General features: G+C 32.9%; 1 protein-coding gene across 6 annotated transcripts in view; it reads left to right on the forward strand.

The window, feature by feature from the left end:
* Positions 1 to 12,946, forward strand: part of LOC117085533 (UDP-glucuronosyltransferase 2A1) — a 62,340-nt gene that overhangs the window by 9,945 nt on the left and 39,449 nt on the right. The window contains exons 3-4 of one of the 6 annotated variants that reach the window (XM_033214529.1): positions 1,509 to 2,277; positions 10,414 to 11,043. In XM_033214529.1, coding sequence (XP_033070420.1) covers positions 1,563 to 2,277; positions 10,414 to 11,043 — 1,345 coding nt within the window. In that variant the 5' untranslated portion in view covers positions 1,509 to 1,562. Of the gene's footprint in view, positions 1 to 1,508; positions 2,278 to 5,254; positions 5,479 to 10,288; positions 11,044 to 12,946 lie in introns of those variants that run through there. The other 5 variants (XM_033214524.1, XM_033214525.1, XM_033214526.1 and 2 more) reach the window with 5 other exon arrangements.

Raw genomic sequence — 12,946 nt, forward strand, 5'->3', positions numbered from 1 at the left:
TTCATACAGATTATCTTTGGTGATGAGAGAGCTTAGAAGAGACTATTTTATGATATCACTAAGAATATAGCATTTATAATTTCAGAAGATTTATTAACACAAAAAAGATCACTCTGCTTATTCACAGGCACATGCATACAGACATAATATTTTCACAGAGATTGCTTTACTTAAATTACTTGATCCGATATTATCCAATGTGTGTTACACAATTTTGTATTGTGTTATCTTGCTTTTAGAAGGCTGCTATTCATGTGGATTCCTTAGTTGGTAAGGGGACATGATACATTTTGATGGGGCAGTCTATCCCAGTGGTTAATACAATAGGCTGTGGGAGTTAGAGATCCTTAAGACTGCTACCATTAGTTCCCATCTTTTATTTATTCTTATTTTAGGGGTTCAAGTGCAGTTGTGCTGTCTGGGTACACTGTGTAGTGGTGAAATCTGAGCTTTTAGTGTAGCCATCACCCAAGTAGTGTACACTGTATTTCCATTGTACCCAATAAGTAATATTTTCTTATTTTGCTTTAGGAACATGGCAAGTTATTCAATCTCTTTGGGCAGTGGTTTCTTTTTCTTTGATGTGGGAATAATTATAAAAGATCCATAATTGGATCTTTTTTAAAATAAGCAAGAAATGAAATTAACGTGTTAAAGAGTTTGCATAACGTCTGACATACAACGAAGACTTAATAAACGCTAGCAATCATTGAAGGGTGAGTCTAGATGTCAAGTAGCTGTTTTTCATGCAGGTTAGATAGCTTTTGAGCAGCACTTTTGGTAGATGTATGCTTGACTTAGTAATTCTCTTTAAATAGCTCCTATTCACTAGTAACATAACCTATAATCTCTTGCACATATTTTATTTTATTCATTTATTTATAATATTTACTTGGTGATTAACATAAACTATTTTTGTAAACATGTTACTAAAGTGGTTATATACTATATGTGTTATACATATTATTTATAAGTATTACTTGAATTTATAAATATATGAATTTATAAATATAGTAATATATATTTATAAATATTATTTGACATAATGTTATATATTATAACTATTATTATAATGTCTAATTGTGACAAATGAAATTATATTAATGCATTAAAAATTTTAAAACTGACAGCATCAACAACTTTAAATTTCTGAATGAGTTTTGGTACTAACTGAGGTTTCAATATCTAGACATGAATGTAGAGTTGAGATATACAGAAGCTTTTATCTAATTTAATTGTAAAAATTTAACAATTATGAAACACACAAAAAAAGATTGGAGGATTAAGTTCAAAAGGAGGATTAGACAGCAGGAATCATAACTAAAACATTAAAATTAAAGCAACAGGTTGAGAAGTAAGACACATTACCCATACATCTGTAAATACCCTAAAATATGGAGCTACTATGACTAGTATCACTTTGTAGAGAGAAGTGTTTTAAGGGTATTAATGGTTTGCCTCAAAACTGAGAAATCCTTTTGTCTTTCCTTTTCTTTTTCCTTTAAAAGCAGAGAAAAACATTTGCTTCACATCTCATCAAATCTTCTGCATCAAGCCACATCATGTTAAACAAGCTGCTCCTGTTCTCCCTTCAGATAAGTCTCATAGGAACCACTCTTGGTGGGAATGTTTTGATTTGGCCAATGGAAGGTAGTCATTGGCTAAATGTTAAGGTAATTATAGATGAGCTCATTAAAAAAGAGCATAATGTGACTGTCCTAGTTGCCTCGGGTGCACTTTTCATCACGCCAACCTCTAACTCATCTCTGACATTTGAAATATATAAGGTGCCCTTTGGCAAAGAAAGAATAGAGGGAGTAATGAACGACTTCGTTTTGACATGGCTGGAAAATAGACCATCTCCTTCAACCATTTGGAGATTCTATCAGAAGATGGCCATAGTAATCAAGGACTTCCACATAGTATCTCAGCAGATCTGTGATGGTGTTCTTAAAGACCAACAGCTGATGGAAAAGCTAAAGAAAAGCAAGTTTGAAGTCTTGGTGTCAGATCCACTATTTCCTTGTGGCGATATAGTAGCTCTAAAACTTGGAATTCCATTTATCTACTCTTTGAGGTTTTCTCCAGCCTCAACAGTGGAAAAGCACTGTGGGAAGGTACCATACCCACCTTCCTATGTTCCTGCTGTTTTATCAGAACTCACCGACCAAATGTCTTTCACTGACAGAATAAGAAATTTCATCTCCTACCACCTACAGGACTACATGTTTGAAACTCTTTGGAAATCATGGGATTCATACTATAGTAAAGCTTTAGGTATGTAACAAATTTTGTTTCTATTACTTGAATTTGAAAAAACAGAACTTTGTGGAGCACCTTCTTTATTTCTCTATGTCTACTCTTTTTTAATTCCAAGTATTGATATACTATGTATTACTATCACTTGATAGCACAAAAGAAGATAAAAGACATTGTACTTCAGAAGCACAATGTGTTGTTTTCTAATTGCATGGACTTAAAGATATCAATTCAGTTCTTTTATGGATAAAATATAGTGACAAATACTTTAGTCTAAAAGTCAGACTCTATCTCATGTAGATATTATGCTCAAAATAGAAATTGCCTAGAAACTGCAGGGATGTGTGGAGAAAGCCAGAAAATGTCAAACTTTCCAGAAGCCTATTATTAATACTGACATTATTATGCATGTTTAAGAACATACATATATGTTGATAATCTCTGATCATCATTTAATAAATATTAAGGCTCATAAAGGAAATACATTAAGGCTTTATCACCTTTAATTGTAAGATGTGAACTAAAACCATTGATCTAGATGATTTATCCATGCTAAGCTTATTTAACTTGCTTAAGTGTGATACGGTGTTTACCTGATAAGTAAAAATGTAATCCATGGTACTAGCATCAAAAAGCCTATATTGATTATGTTGATATATTTATGCACATCTTTGTCTAAAAATCAAACAGGCTTTGTCTATTTTTTTGCTTTTGAATTTTACCATTTATTCTTCATTAATTATAGATTTCTTACTCTTTACTGAGCACTCTTTTAGATAGGAAGACTAAAATAAATCCATCTGTTCAAGGATTTCACAAACAAATAAATGAGACATTAAAAGGAATATTTATTATGTGAATTACATAAATATGGAAATATGTACCAAATACAAAATGTAGAGGAGTTAGGTATTATGTTGACAAAGTGTGTTATTCTGAAAACTTCGGAGTTCAGGTGGTGCATAAGGATACTTTAAAATACTGAATGTGAGTTTTCCTGCAAGGTAAGAACAGGGAAGGAAAAAGCATGCTTGAAGTTGAAGACAAAACAGCCCAGGGGCGATGGATATTTCTGATAATTTAGTATTGCTGAAGGTTCAAGTGTAAGGTAGGGAGGCATGGGGGAAGATGCTAATGACGTTGGAACCACAAGAATGAGTGAATTAATTCAATGAATATTTCAAAGTCAGTCTCCTGTACATCATTCTGAAAACATCTTAATCTAATAAGCAATTGAGAACCATCTAAAGGGAAATATTATGACCTGATTTTCATTTTATGTAAAACACTTGGACAGATGTGGCAGTAGAGTTGAGAGGTGTGAGACTAGACTAAGTTATCACTCTAGGAAAGATATGCTAAGAGCCTGCCCTACACAAGTGGCTGATAAATGGAGGAAAATAGTGCAGTATGAGACTACATAGCAACACAATTAGGAGAGCAGGAGCTTACAGACAACATCCACATAGCAGTCTGTGGCTTTGAAAAGTAATTCAGTCTCCTTGCACCTGAACCTCATTTATGTCATCTCTGACAGGGCTACTAAAAGGACTAAATTTACATCTGAAAGGATTTAGAATGGTGTGGCCCAATCAGCCATGACAGTGAATATGGGAGAATAAAAATTAATTCTGTATTGAATTTTGGACATGTTGTGTATGTGATACTTTGGGGAATATTTAGCAAAATCCAGTAAGCAGCTGGATATATGGGGTGAGATCTCAGAGGTAATTTCATGGGTTAGAGATTTAAGTGTCATCTAAATAAAGATGACACTTATGTAATTTTATCTCTCTTATGGTAATCTAGTTTCTATGTTTTCTGCTATCTTATTACATGCAGGTTACCTGCTATTTTTCTGCTTTCATACATAACATATTTCTGAAATTGTCAACAATCAAAAGATTTGAACTCAAGCAATGCATTTACATATTCTAAACATGATTTTCTTCACAGGCGGGTAAAATTATTTCACAATACACAGTTGCAGCTGATACTTTGTATGTAGGGTTAAGTATTATATATTTAATGTTTACGTTGCTTTCTTGCTAAACCTTACAAATGCAGACATAAACCCAATGATAGTCAGATAGAGGAGGAATGTTTTCCAAATTTGATAAGTTATATTTCTCTAAGATTTTTTATCTTATTGATAAGTAATAGATGCACATATTTTGGGGGTACATGTGTTATTTTGATACATATGATATGTAAAGATCAATTGAGGATAATTGGAATATCTGTAACCTTAAATATCCATCTTTTCTTGATAATAGGAACATTCAAATTATCATCTAGCAATTTTGAAATGTACAACAGATTGCTAACTGTAGTCACCCTACTGGTCTATCAAAGACTGGGCTCAACTGTCTATTTGTACCCATTAATCAACCTCTCTTCATCCTCCCTCTCCTTACTCTTCCTAGCTGTTATTAAGTTCTGAGGCTGTAGCTTCTCATTAGTAACACTGGCATATTAATTTATGTGCATTCATTTATTGATAACAAAGTAATAATCCACAGACTGCAGAGACTGTAATGTTTGCTAAGCAGAGCTTGTAAGGCCTAGAGATGGTTACTAGCTAATGAATGAACAGCCTACATGCTATTAAAAATAATTTAAAGATGACAAAGTGTACTAGGTAAAACAGTGGGTTGCATGAATGTTGGCAAAAGAAGAAAGTGAGATTTCTGTGTAGTGATACTTACTGACACGTTAGCTTCTTTTCTACAGACCTCTGTTCTAAAATAACTGTAAAGTTGATCTATATCAATCAAAATAAATATGCATAGGTTAGTATGTGAATGAAGATGTGAGATACTACAGCCATGTGAATGATTATTATCAAAAGCTGGTAAGCCAGTTGTAATTAACACCGATTGCAAAAGTCATCATCTCCTCTGGGTGTGGCCTAGGATTGGTCTAAAATTCAAAAACAGATCTTTATCTCTTGGAAAGTAAAAGAAAAGCTAGTTATTCTATTATTCAGAGAATACAAACCTTGCTACGATGATTATAGATGAACCTTCAAGTGTCCTATAGAGATAAAAGTGAATGGGAAACATCTTATGGCTGAAACTAGATCTTAAAAGAGAGAGGAGAAAAAAATTGAAGTTTTGTGAAGCAATGAAACTGTCAAGATGGCAAAATCTCCTTCACATCCTCAAGAATGTGGTAAACTAAAAGGGACATCAGAGTAAGTGCAGCATCTCCGTTCAGGTAAGAGTGGAATGTACATAGACAGTCTCTTGGTCATAATTTATGTTTGTATTTTCAATCCTACCGCTTCAGTTTTGTCAACTGCTCATCATCAACCTTGGAATTCTAATTCTCATGATTACTAATCTCTTTATTTGCAAAGTTATCTGACAGTTTACTTTAACTAGGCTGGCAGTCTCAGAATCACATGTTCCATTTTATTTTGCCAGTAAGTTAATACTGGTAATAGAAGCACACTATTCTTTCAGTCTTAATACATGAGGCTAATCTTTCTTAACAATTTGTTCAGAGGAACATAATGCAGATTTCTAAAGATGTTCTTATCCTCTGATTTTGATATATCATGTTTCTGATCAAATTACCCTCTTTTGACTTAGAATGACTACTTAAGTTTGTCTTTATTAAAACACAATATTCTTACTGATGCCAGGAACATGAACAGTCGTATTTAAAAGACCAGGTAAGAAGTATTGACATGATAGAGTAACTTATTTCTGTGCAAGACTTTGTGGATGTAGAGTGAGAAAGGAGAATGATAAATGGAACTGACTTGTAAAAATAACTCCTTTCCAATTCGTAATTTGAATTGATGTTCCACATTTACTTAAAATTTTTTAATCAAATCATTGTAACAAATTTATATCCACTCAGACCTCGAACAGTCTCACCTGAGTAAATAAATAGAACAAGTCTCTAAATTTACTTCTCTGCTGTTGAATGCAATAAGAAGCTCAGAGTGAGTCCTTAATCTCTGATAATTGGTAGAAATTGGATATTTATAATGTAAAATTACTCATTTTATTTCAGATCATGGGCATTTAGCTCAAACTGATGGATATCATAATAATGAGAGCAGTATATATTAGTATCTTTCTATGCACTAGCCACTGTGATAAGTGATTTATGTATATTTTCTCTCAATCCTTGAACTATTGCAGTTGTAACACAGAAAAGAATATTGAGACTTGGAAATATCAAACATGTTAAAATGATGAGAAAATAGTATTCAAATGAAAATCTCATATCAAAGCTTCGAGGTCATATTTCCTAATTCTAGAAATTGTTTTTTCTTTTTTTTAAATTTCAGGTGCAAATCTATCAACTGTTCAGAATATTTTAGGTTAAATTTTTCTTGGACACTTTTCTTCTTTTCAATGTGTTTAGCTTTTGAAATGTGCTATTCTATTTCTTGCCTATGTTTGATTTGTTGAATGAATATAATTCGGCCATTGTATCACTAGGTAACTTACTATTCATTAAGGGGTAGGTCATTATGTGATTCTGTTGTCTGGGGAGGGTTGTCTAGGGATATGTTTTTGGCGTTAAGAGAGCTTTATAAGCCACTTCTAACTGAAAGGAAGTAACGAGTCCCACAGTTTCTAATGTATACATTGAAAAAATTTTTGAATTTTTATGCATTTTTAAAAATGGAACCAGGTAAATTTCATTTTCGCTTTTATTAAAAAAAAAAAAAAAAACCACCAAAACTGGGGCACACTTTAAGGGGAGAAAAATGTAACATTTTTTGTCACTAAAAATACTTATAATCCATAAGCATTGCATGTTGTTACCAACAGCACTTTACCCTTTGACCACTGTAAAAGCAAGGTTTTTTTTGGTGAAAAATCTCTCTATATTAGAGGTATATAACATGTAAAAATACACAACATTATGTATGAATAATTAGGTGAGTAATCTCTAAGATGAATGCCATGTATAATAACAGACTTTTTTGCAAGTCTATTAAATAAGAAATCTAGATTTTCAAAAAGAATGATCATAGTATCTAGATCTTTGCATGAACTCTGGACTCCCTGAGCATGAGTAATTAATATAAAATAACATGCTAGAAATGAAACATGAAATGTATATACTTCCATGATTCTTGATTTTCAGCAGTAATTTTAAAGAAGAAAAAATGCACTGGAATCTTTTCCTGTAGAATAATACATTTCTACTTAAGTCTTCTTTTTTTTTCTTTTTCTCTTTCTTACTAATTATTCCTTTGCTTTCTTCTCTCCTTCCTTTTTTCCGTTGTTCTTCTTCTGTTTTAATTTACATAATTTCTGTTTGATTAATCTTGATTGGTTAGACTCTTTGAAAAACCCTCTAGTATCATTCCCTTTTCTGCAATGACCCATAAGCTGAATGATAGTCACAGGCATTACATTGGAGATGTCATTGACATTGGGACATTGGAAATTCTTGGAGATAGTGATCACTCTATCTTTTTTGCTCCCACTCATGAAAGGATATTAGAACAAAAGGAAATATGGAAGTTATTATTTGTGTGGATATAATCTTGAGTTTTATATGCCTATATTTCTTAACATAAGTAATTTGTAAACTTTGGTACTCTTTGCATTGTTAATAACCTGTCACTTGTAGTCTGCCGAAAGACCACAGGTGGGACTGCCTTGTGGGGAAACTTTCAGTGTTTGAGAAATTCTGCACCAAACCCTAGATTCTCCAGTCTGTCACTGTAGGAGGAGAGAAAGAGTAGAGAAGGGTCAAGTTAATGAGATCTGATTTATTTGATCATTTAAAAAATAAGATTATCTCCCTAAAACATCATGGGTAGCTATCACTTATGGAGCCCAGGTGCTGTTCTGAATAATTTACCTGCATTGTGTCACACCATACCCAAAACTATAGGAAATAGGTGTCATTGTTCTCATCGTTTGGTAAATGAGGAGGCTAAGTAACTTGCCTAGTTACAATTCAGAAAGTGGTGAATCATTTGATATTAGACTCCACTCTGAGGTAAAAAGCAAAGTGCTAGAATATACTCAGTTTCTGTTTAGCAAAACAAAGCAAAACTAAAAGTACATCTAAATTTAAGCTTTTAGAGAATTAGGTAAATAAAAATCAAGAAACTCAAATAAAACTGAATCACTCATACCCAAAACAGTATAAAAGCTGGTTTCCAGGCTTTTCTGGCCTTGGGGAGACAATGAAAAAAGAGCTAGCAGAGTTGAGTCCTAGCCATCAGGTGCAATGTTCTGGGAGCCCTTAGGAAGAGAAGACTTTCAGGCAAGGGCACGTCTTTAGTGGAAAAATATTTTCATACCAGAATGTTGTTTTGAGGATTATTAATTCAGGCTAATGGCATTATATACATTTTACTAAATAAAATGTTGTTTTAAGGATAATCAATTCAAATTAAAAGCATTATATACATTTTATTGTTCTTCACTAAATTAGATAAATATTTTATTGCCCTGTAGACATTACTTAAAAGTGGAAGCTGACTAAAATCATTTTCCCCTTACTCTCGGTAATTTAGGGATATCCATATGTATTGAGATTTTGAAGCATATTTTGATAAGCTTTTATGTGCCATTGTAGCTACATTTGTGAGTAATCCCTAATTAATTATTATATTTTCCTCACATGTAACTCAATATTTGAACAAATCTAAGTATTTTCTAGGTAGACTTTCATGTTTTCTATAATGTTATGTTTTCTTTACTTTTTATTGAAAGTTTGACAGCAACAGATTTCTTTATGAAGATTTTTAATCCCCTTTTCCTGGGCTTATTTTGAAGATCATTAAGATTATTTACACTCTTCTCTGGCTGTCTTGTTTCAAAATCTAATTAATTTTTAAGGTACTGCCACTATATTCAAATTGAGGTTTACTCTTGAAAGGACATAAATGCAAAAATTCTAAAACCATCACTTCTCTCTCTTGTCTTTCCTGTTCTCTGCCTTCCTGGTTCTTTTGTTATTCAAGGGCCTGAAATTACAAAATTTAAGGGCAACTGAGTATAAATTTAAAATACATCACTTATTTTCTAATCTTAATTTTGGATTTTTATCCTTTTAATCACTTTATTTGTTCTTATTTCTCTTTTTAATGGTGGCCTTTAACAATTTCAAAACAGCATTCTTATGTAATTGCTACTGTTCAGTTTGGAATTCACTAAGAATTGCAACACTATATTCATATCTGATACTGCTATATCCAAGTCTAGCCAGTCATTGTGTAGGTGGCCCATGGATTTCCTAATCAATCTTTAGACAAATTTATTAAACCTCTAACATTACTAAACCCTTGCTCTGTACCAAGAAGATGGAAAAGTAGCTTTACAGATACTATTGTTAATCTACAAAGTAATACAACAAATTAATGTCATTACCTCTCATTTTTCTTTGAGAAAACTTAGAATGGGAGGGACTCGATAATTCCCTGAGGTCAGAAATCTTATAAAAGGACAATATTTGAATCTGAGTCTGTTGAACTCCAGTGTCTACCTAACTTCTCTAAATAACAAAGTCTGTGCTTCTTTGGAGTACCAGGCCATATATTCTTCATTTATGTCATATGGAAGAAACTGATAAATTCCCTGTAACAAAGGCATAGGAGACAATGATCAATTGGCTTTATGGAGAAGAAAGCTATTCTGTACCAAATGCATAGTATTTTACTCTGTAATCCATATAATCTAAAACACCTTGAAATGTTTGAGCAAACTTCCTCTGAGAGAAAGTTGTTTAATCAATTTTGTGAAAAATGTATTATATTAAAGATGTATTTCATAAATCATAGTTATTATCCCAGAATATACAGATTGTAGGTTTATAACACCCCTGCCTCCTTTTTTCTAAAAAAAAAACAGATTTTATTTCTGTTATTGAAATAATTATGTTAGTGCATATAGGAATTTGAATTATATTATATTTTAATCTAAAGATCAGTTGACCCATGACTGAATGTAACCATCGCATTAAATATTATTTTATTTAAAAATTGACCTAAATGTACTTTGAAGTTTTTTTGTTTGTTTTGTTTTTTTACATCTTGAAGGACCTACAGTAGGATGGTTTCCATAATGGATTTCACCATGACTAAGAAGTTTGTCCAGATGCTGGTTTTTAACTTGACTCTGACTGAAATTGTTCTAAGTGGGAATGTGTTAATTTGGCCTACAGATGGTAGCCATTGGTTAAATATTAAGATTATTCTAGAAGAGTTGATTCAAAGAAATCACAATGTGACTGTACTGGCTTCATCAGCAACTCTATTCATCAATTCCAATCCTGATTCTCCTGTGAATTTTGAAGTGATACCTGTTTCCTACAAGAAGAGCAATATAGATTCCTTAATTGAGCATATGATAATGCTGTGGATTGACCAGAGACCAACTCCTCTCACAATATGGGCTTTCTACAAAGAACTAGGAAACCTTCTAGACACTTTCTTTCAAATTAATAAACAAATCTGTGATGGTATACTAAACAACCCCAAGTTAATGGCCAGACTTCAGAAAGGTGGTTTTGATGTGTTAGTAGCAGACCCAGTAACAATCTGTGGTGATCTCATTGCTCTGAAATTAGGAATTCCATTTGTGTACACATTGAGGTTCTCTCCAGCATCAACAGTGGAGAGACACTGTGGGAAAATCCCAGCACCGGTCTCCTATGTACCGGCAGCCTTGTCAGAGCTCACTGACCAGATGACTTTTGGTGAAAGGATTAAAAATATCATATCTTATTTACTGCAAGACTATATATTTCAGTCCTACTGGGGAGAATGGAATTCATACTATAGCAAAATTTTAGGTAAGTCTAAAATTTTCTCTTTTTAATGACTCCACATCCCTTGTTTGTGCTTATTGTTGTACGGCAAAAGATTTCCATTCCACTGCATATGCTGAGCTTAAGATAATGGACTTCTAATATCTCTGTACAAACAACTCCCTGATTATTCTCTTTGAACAAATCCTTAAAAATGAAGTGGTGGATTTAATATGTATGCTATTATCTCTTAATGCAAACAAGTTTGTGTCTATTTAGGTAATAGCTTTTCAATGCATAAATCAATTTCAAAATATAAATGAAAGTGCCTGTATTAGGATACATTATAACACTACTCAAAAATACCCTGGCAAATATTTTCGAGGTGATGCATGACTTACTGTCCCTCTTTTGTCCTTCATTATTTTCTTTGTCTACAGAAAGCTTTGAAAAGCATAGAATCAGGCAATAGAAAACCAGAGTTTACACTCTACTCTAGTTCTCACTATCTGTCTTTACATTTCTCCGGGTACTTGGGCACCATCTCTCAAATTAACTTCTCTCTATCCTGTGGCCAGCCTCACATTTCCTTTCATGAAGCATTCCTTATGAGAATCAAGCACAATAATATTAACCATCAAGGCCAGTCCTGATTGGTTGTTTATATTACTTATTTTCCCTGACTTTTATGAGCCTACCTTTATATTTTTATTTCCTTCTCTCTTGAATGGTTTTGCCTCCAGATCTCTTAGTACTTGGGACACTAATTAATAGCAGGAATTAAAAGATGATGCTACCACTGGTACTTTCTTACAGAGGTAATATGAAAGACTTTTTACATACCTTTTGACTTTCCTTTCTTTCTCCCTCACTCCCCTTGGTCCTTCCTTTTTTCCTTCTTTCCTTCCTTCGTTCCTTTCTTCGTTCCTTCCTTCCTGCCTGCCTGCCTTCCTGCCTGCCTGCCTTCCATTTTTACTTTTCTTAGTTCATTCTCTCTCGTTTTCTTTGTGTAAAAAAAGTATTTGTTGAATGCCAACCTAATTTCTACAACTTGGCTAAGTGGTAGGAATACAACAATAAGCAAAACAGACCAAATTATCTACTCTATCTCATGGAACTTACATTCTAATGAGAAGAGACAACCCATAAATAAAATAAATATATGAAATATGTGGATGTTAGCCTGTCATATATGCGATGTAATAAAGTAAGAAGAACAGATAGTTCTTAGAGTGAGGTTGCATATTTAAATAGAGCAGGCAGAGAAAGTATCAAATAAAAGAATGACATCAGGCCAAAGACCTGAGAGAAGTGAAGAAAGCCTTTTAGGAGTAGGTAAGAACAAGTACAAAGACCTGTGGCAAGCCATACACACAAGAATGTTCATCAACTCACTTGATCTTACTCTCATCTTTCACAAGTGGTATTTGTGTGTGTCTTTTTTCCCCTCTTGATATTGCAAAACTCTTGCAATAATTTTTATCAAAAACTTTCCAACTTTTTCATAGAATTTGTCTAGAGGAAAGATATTAAATATACCACATAAAAAACATATGCAAGGTAAATAAAATTTCAGTTTATTTTTGAAGATGAGGTAATTAAAATTTTATAATTCTGTGTTTTTAAAGTTGCTTTAAGGCATAATGTAACCAGATTTCCTTTTTTTTTTTCCCTGGCTTTCAAATTTTATATGCCTTCAAACCACATTTTTCTTTTAATGTAGGTATATGATTCACATGAGTATGTTTCAAGACATTTAAAATGTGTTCTATGATAATTGTCACTAGCTGGGTACGCATTGGATAGTGATTATTATAGTTACTGAATGAGTTAACAATCTATACACCTTAAATAAGAGACATACAAAAAGTAAGAAGGTGAAGGGTCCTGAAAAATGCATGTGGCTTCAGGTTCTGATTCCACTTGCTAACTGTGATCTTAGACAAGT

Source organism: Trachypithecus francoisi, unplaced genomic scaffold (assembly GCF_009764315.1).
Source record: "Trachypithecus francoisi isolate TF-2019V2 unplaced genomic scaffold, Tfra_2.0 Lachesis_group1, whole genome shotgun sequence".
NCBI classification, from domain to species: Eukaryota; Metazoa; Chordata; class Mammalia; order Primates; family Cercopithecidae; genus Trachypithecus; species Trachypithecus francoisi.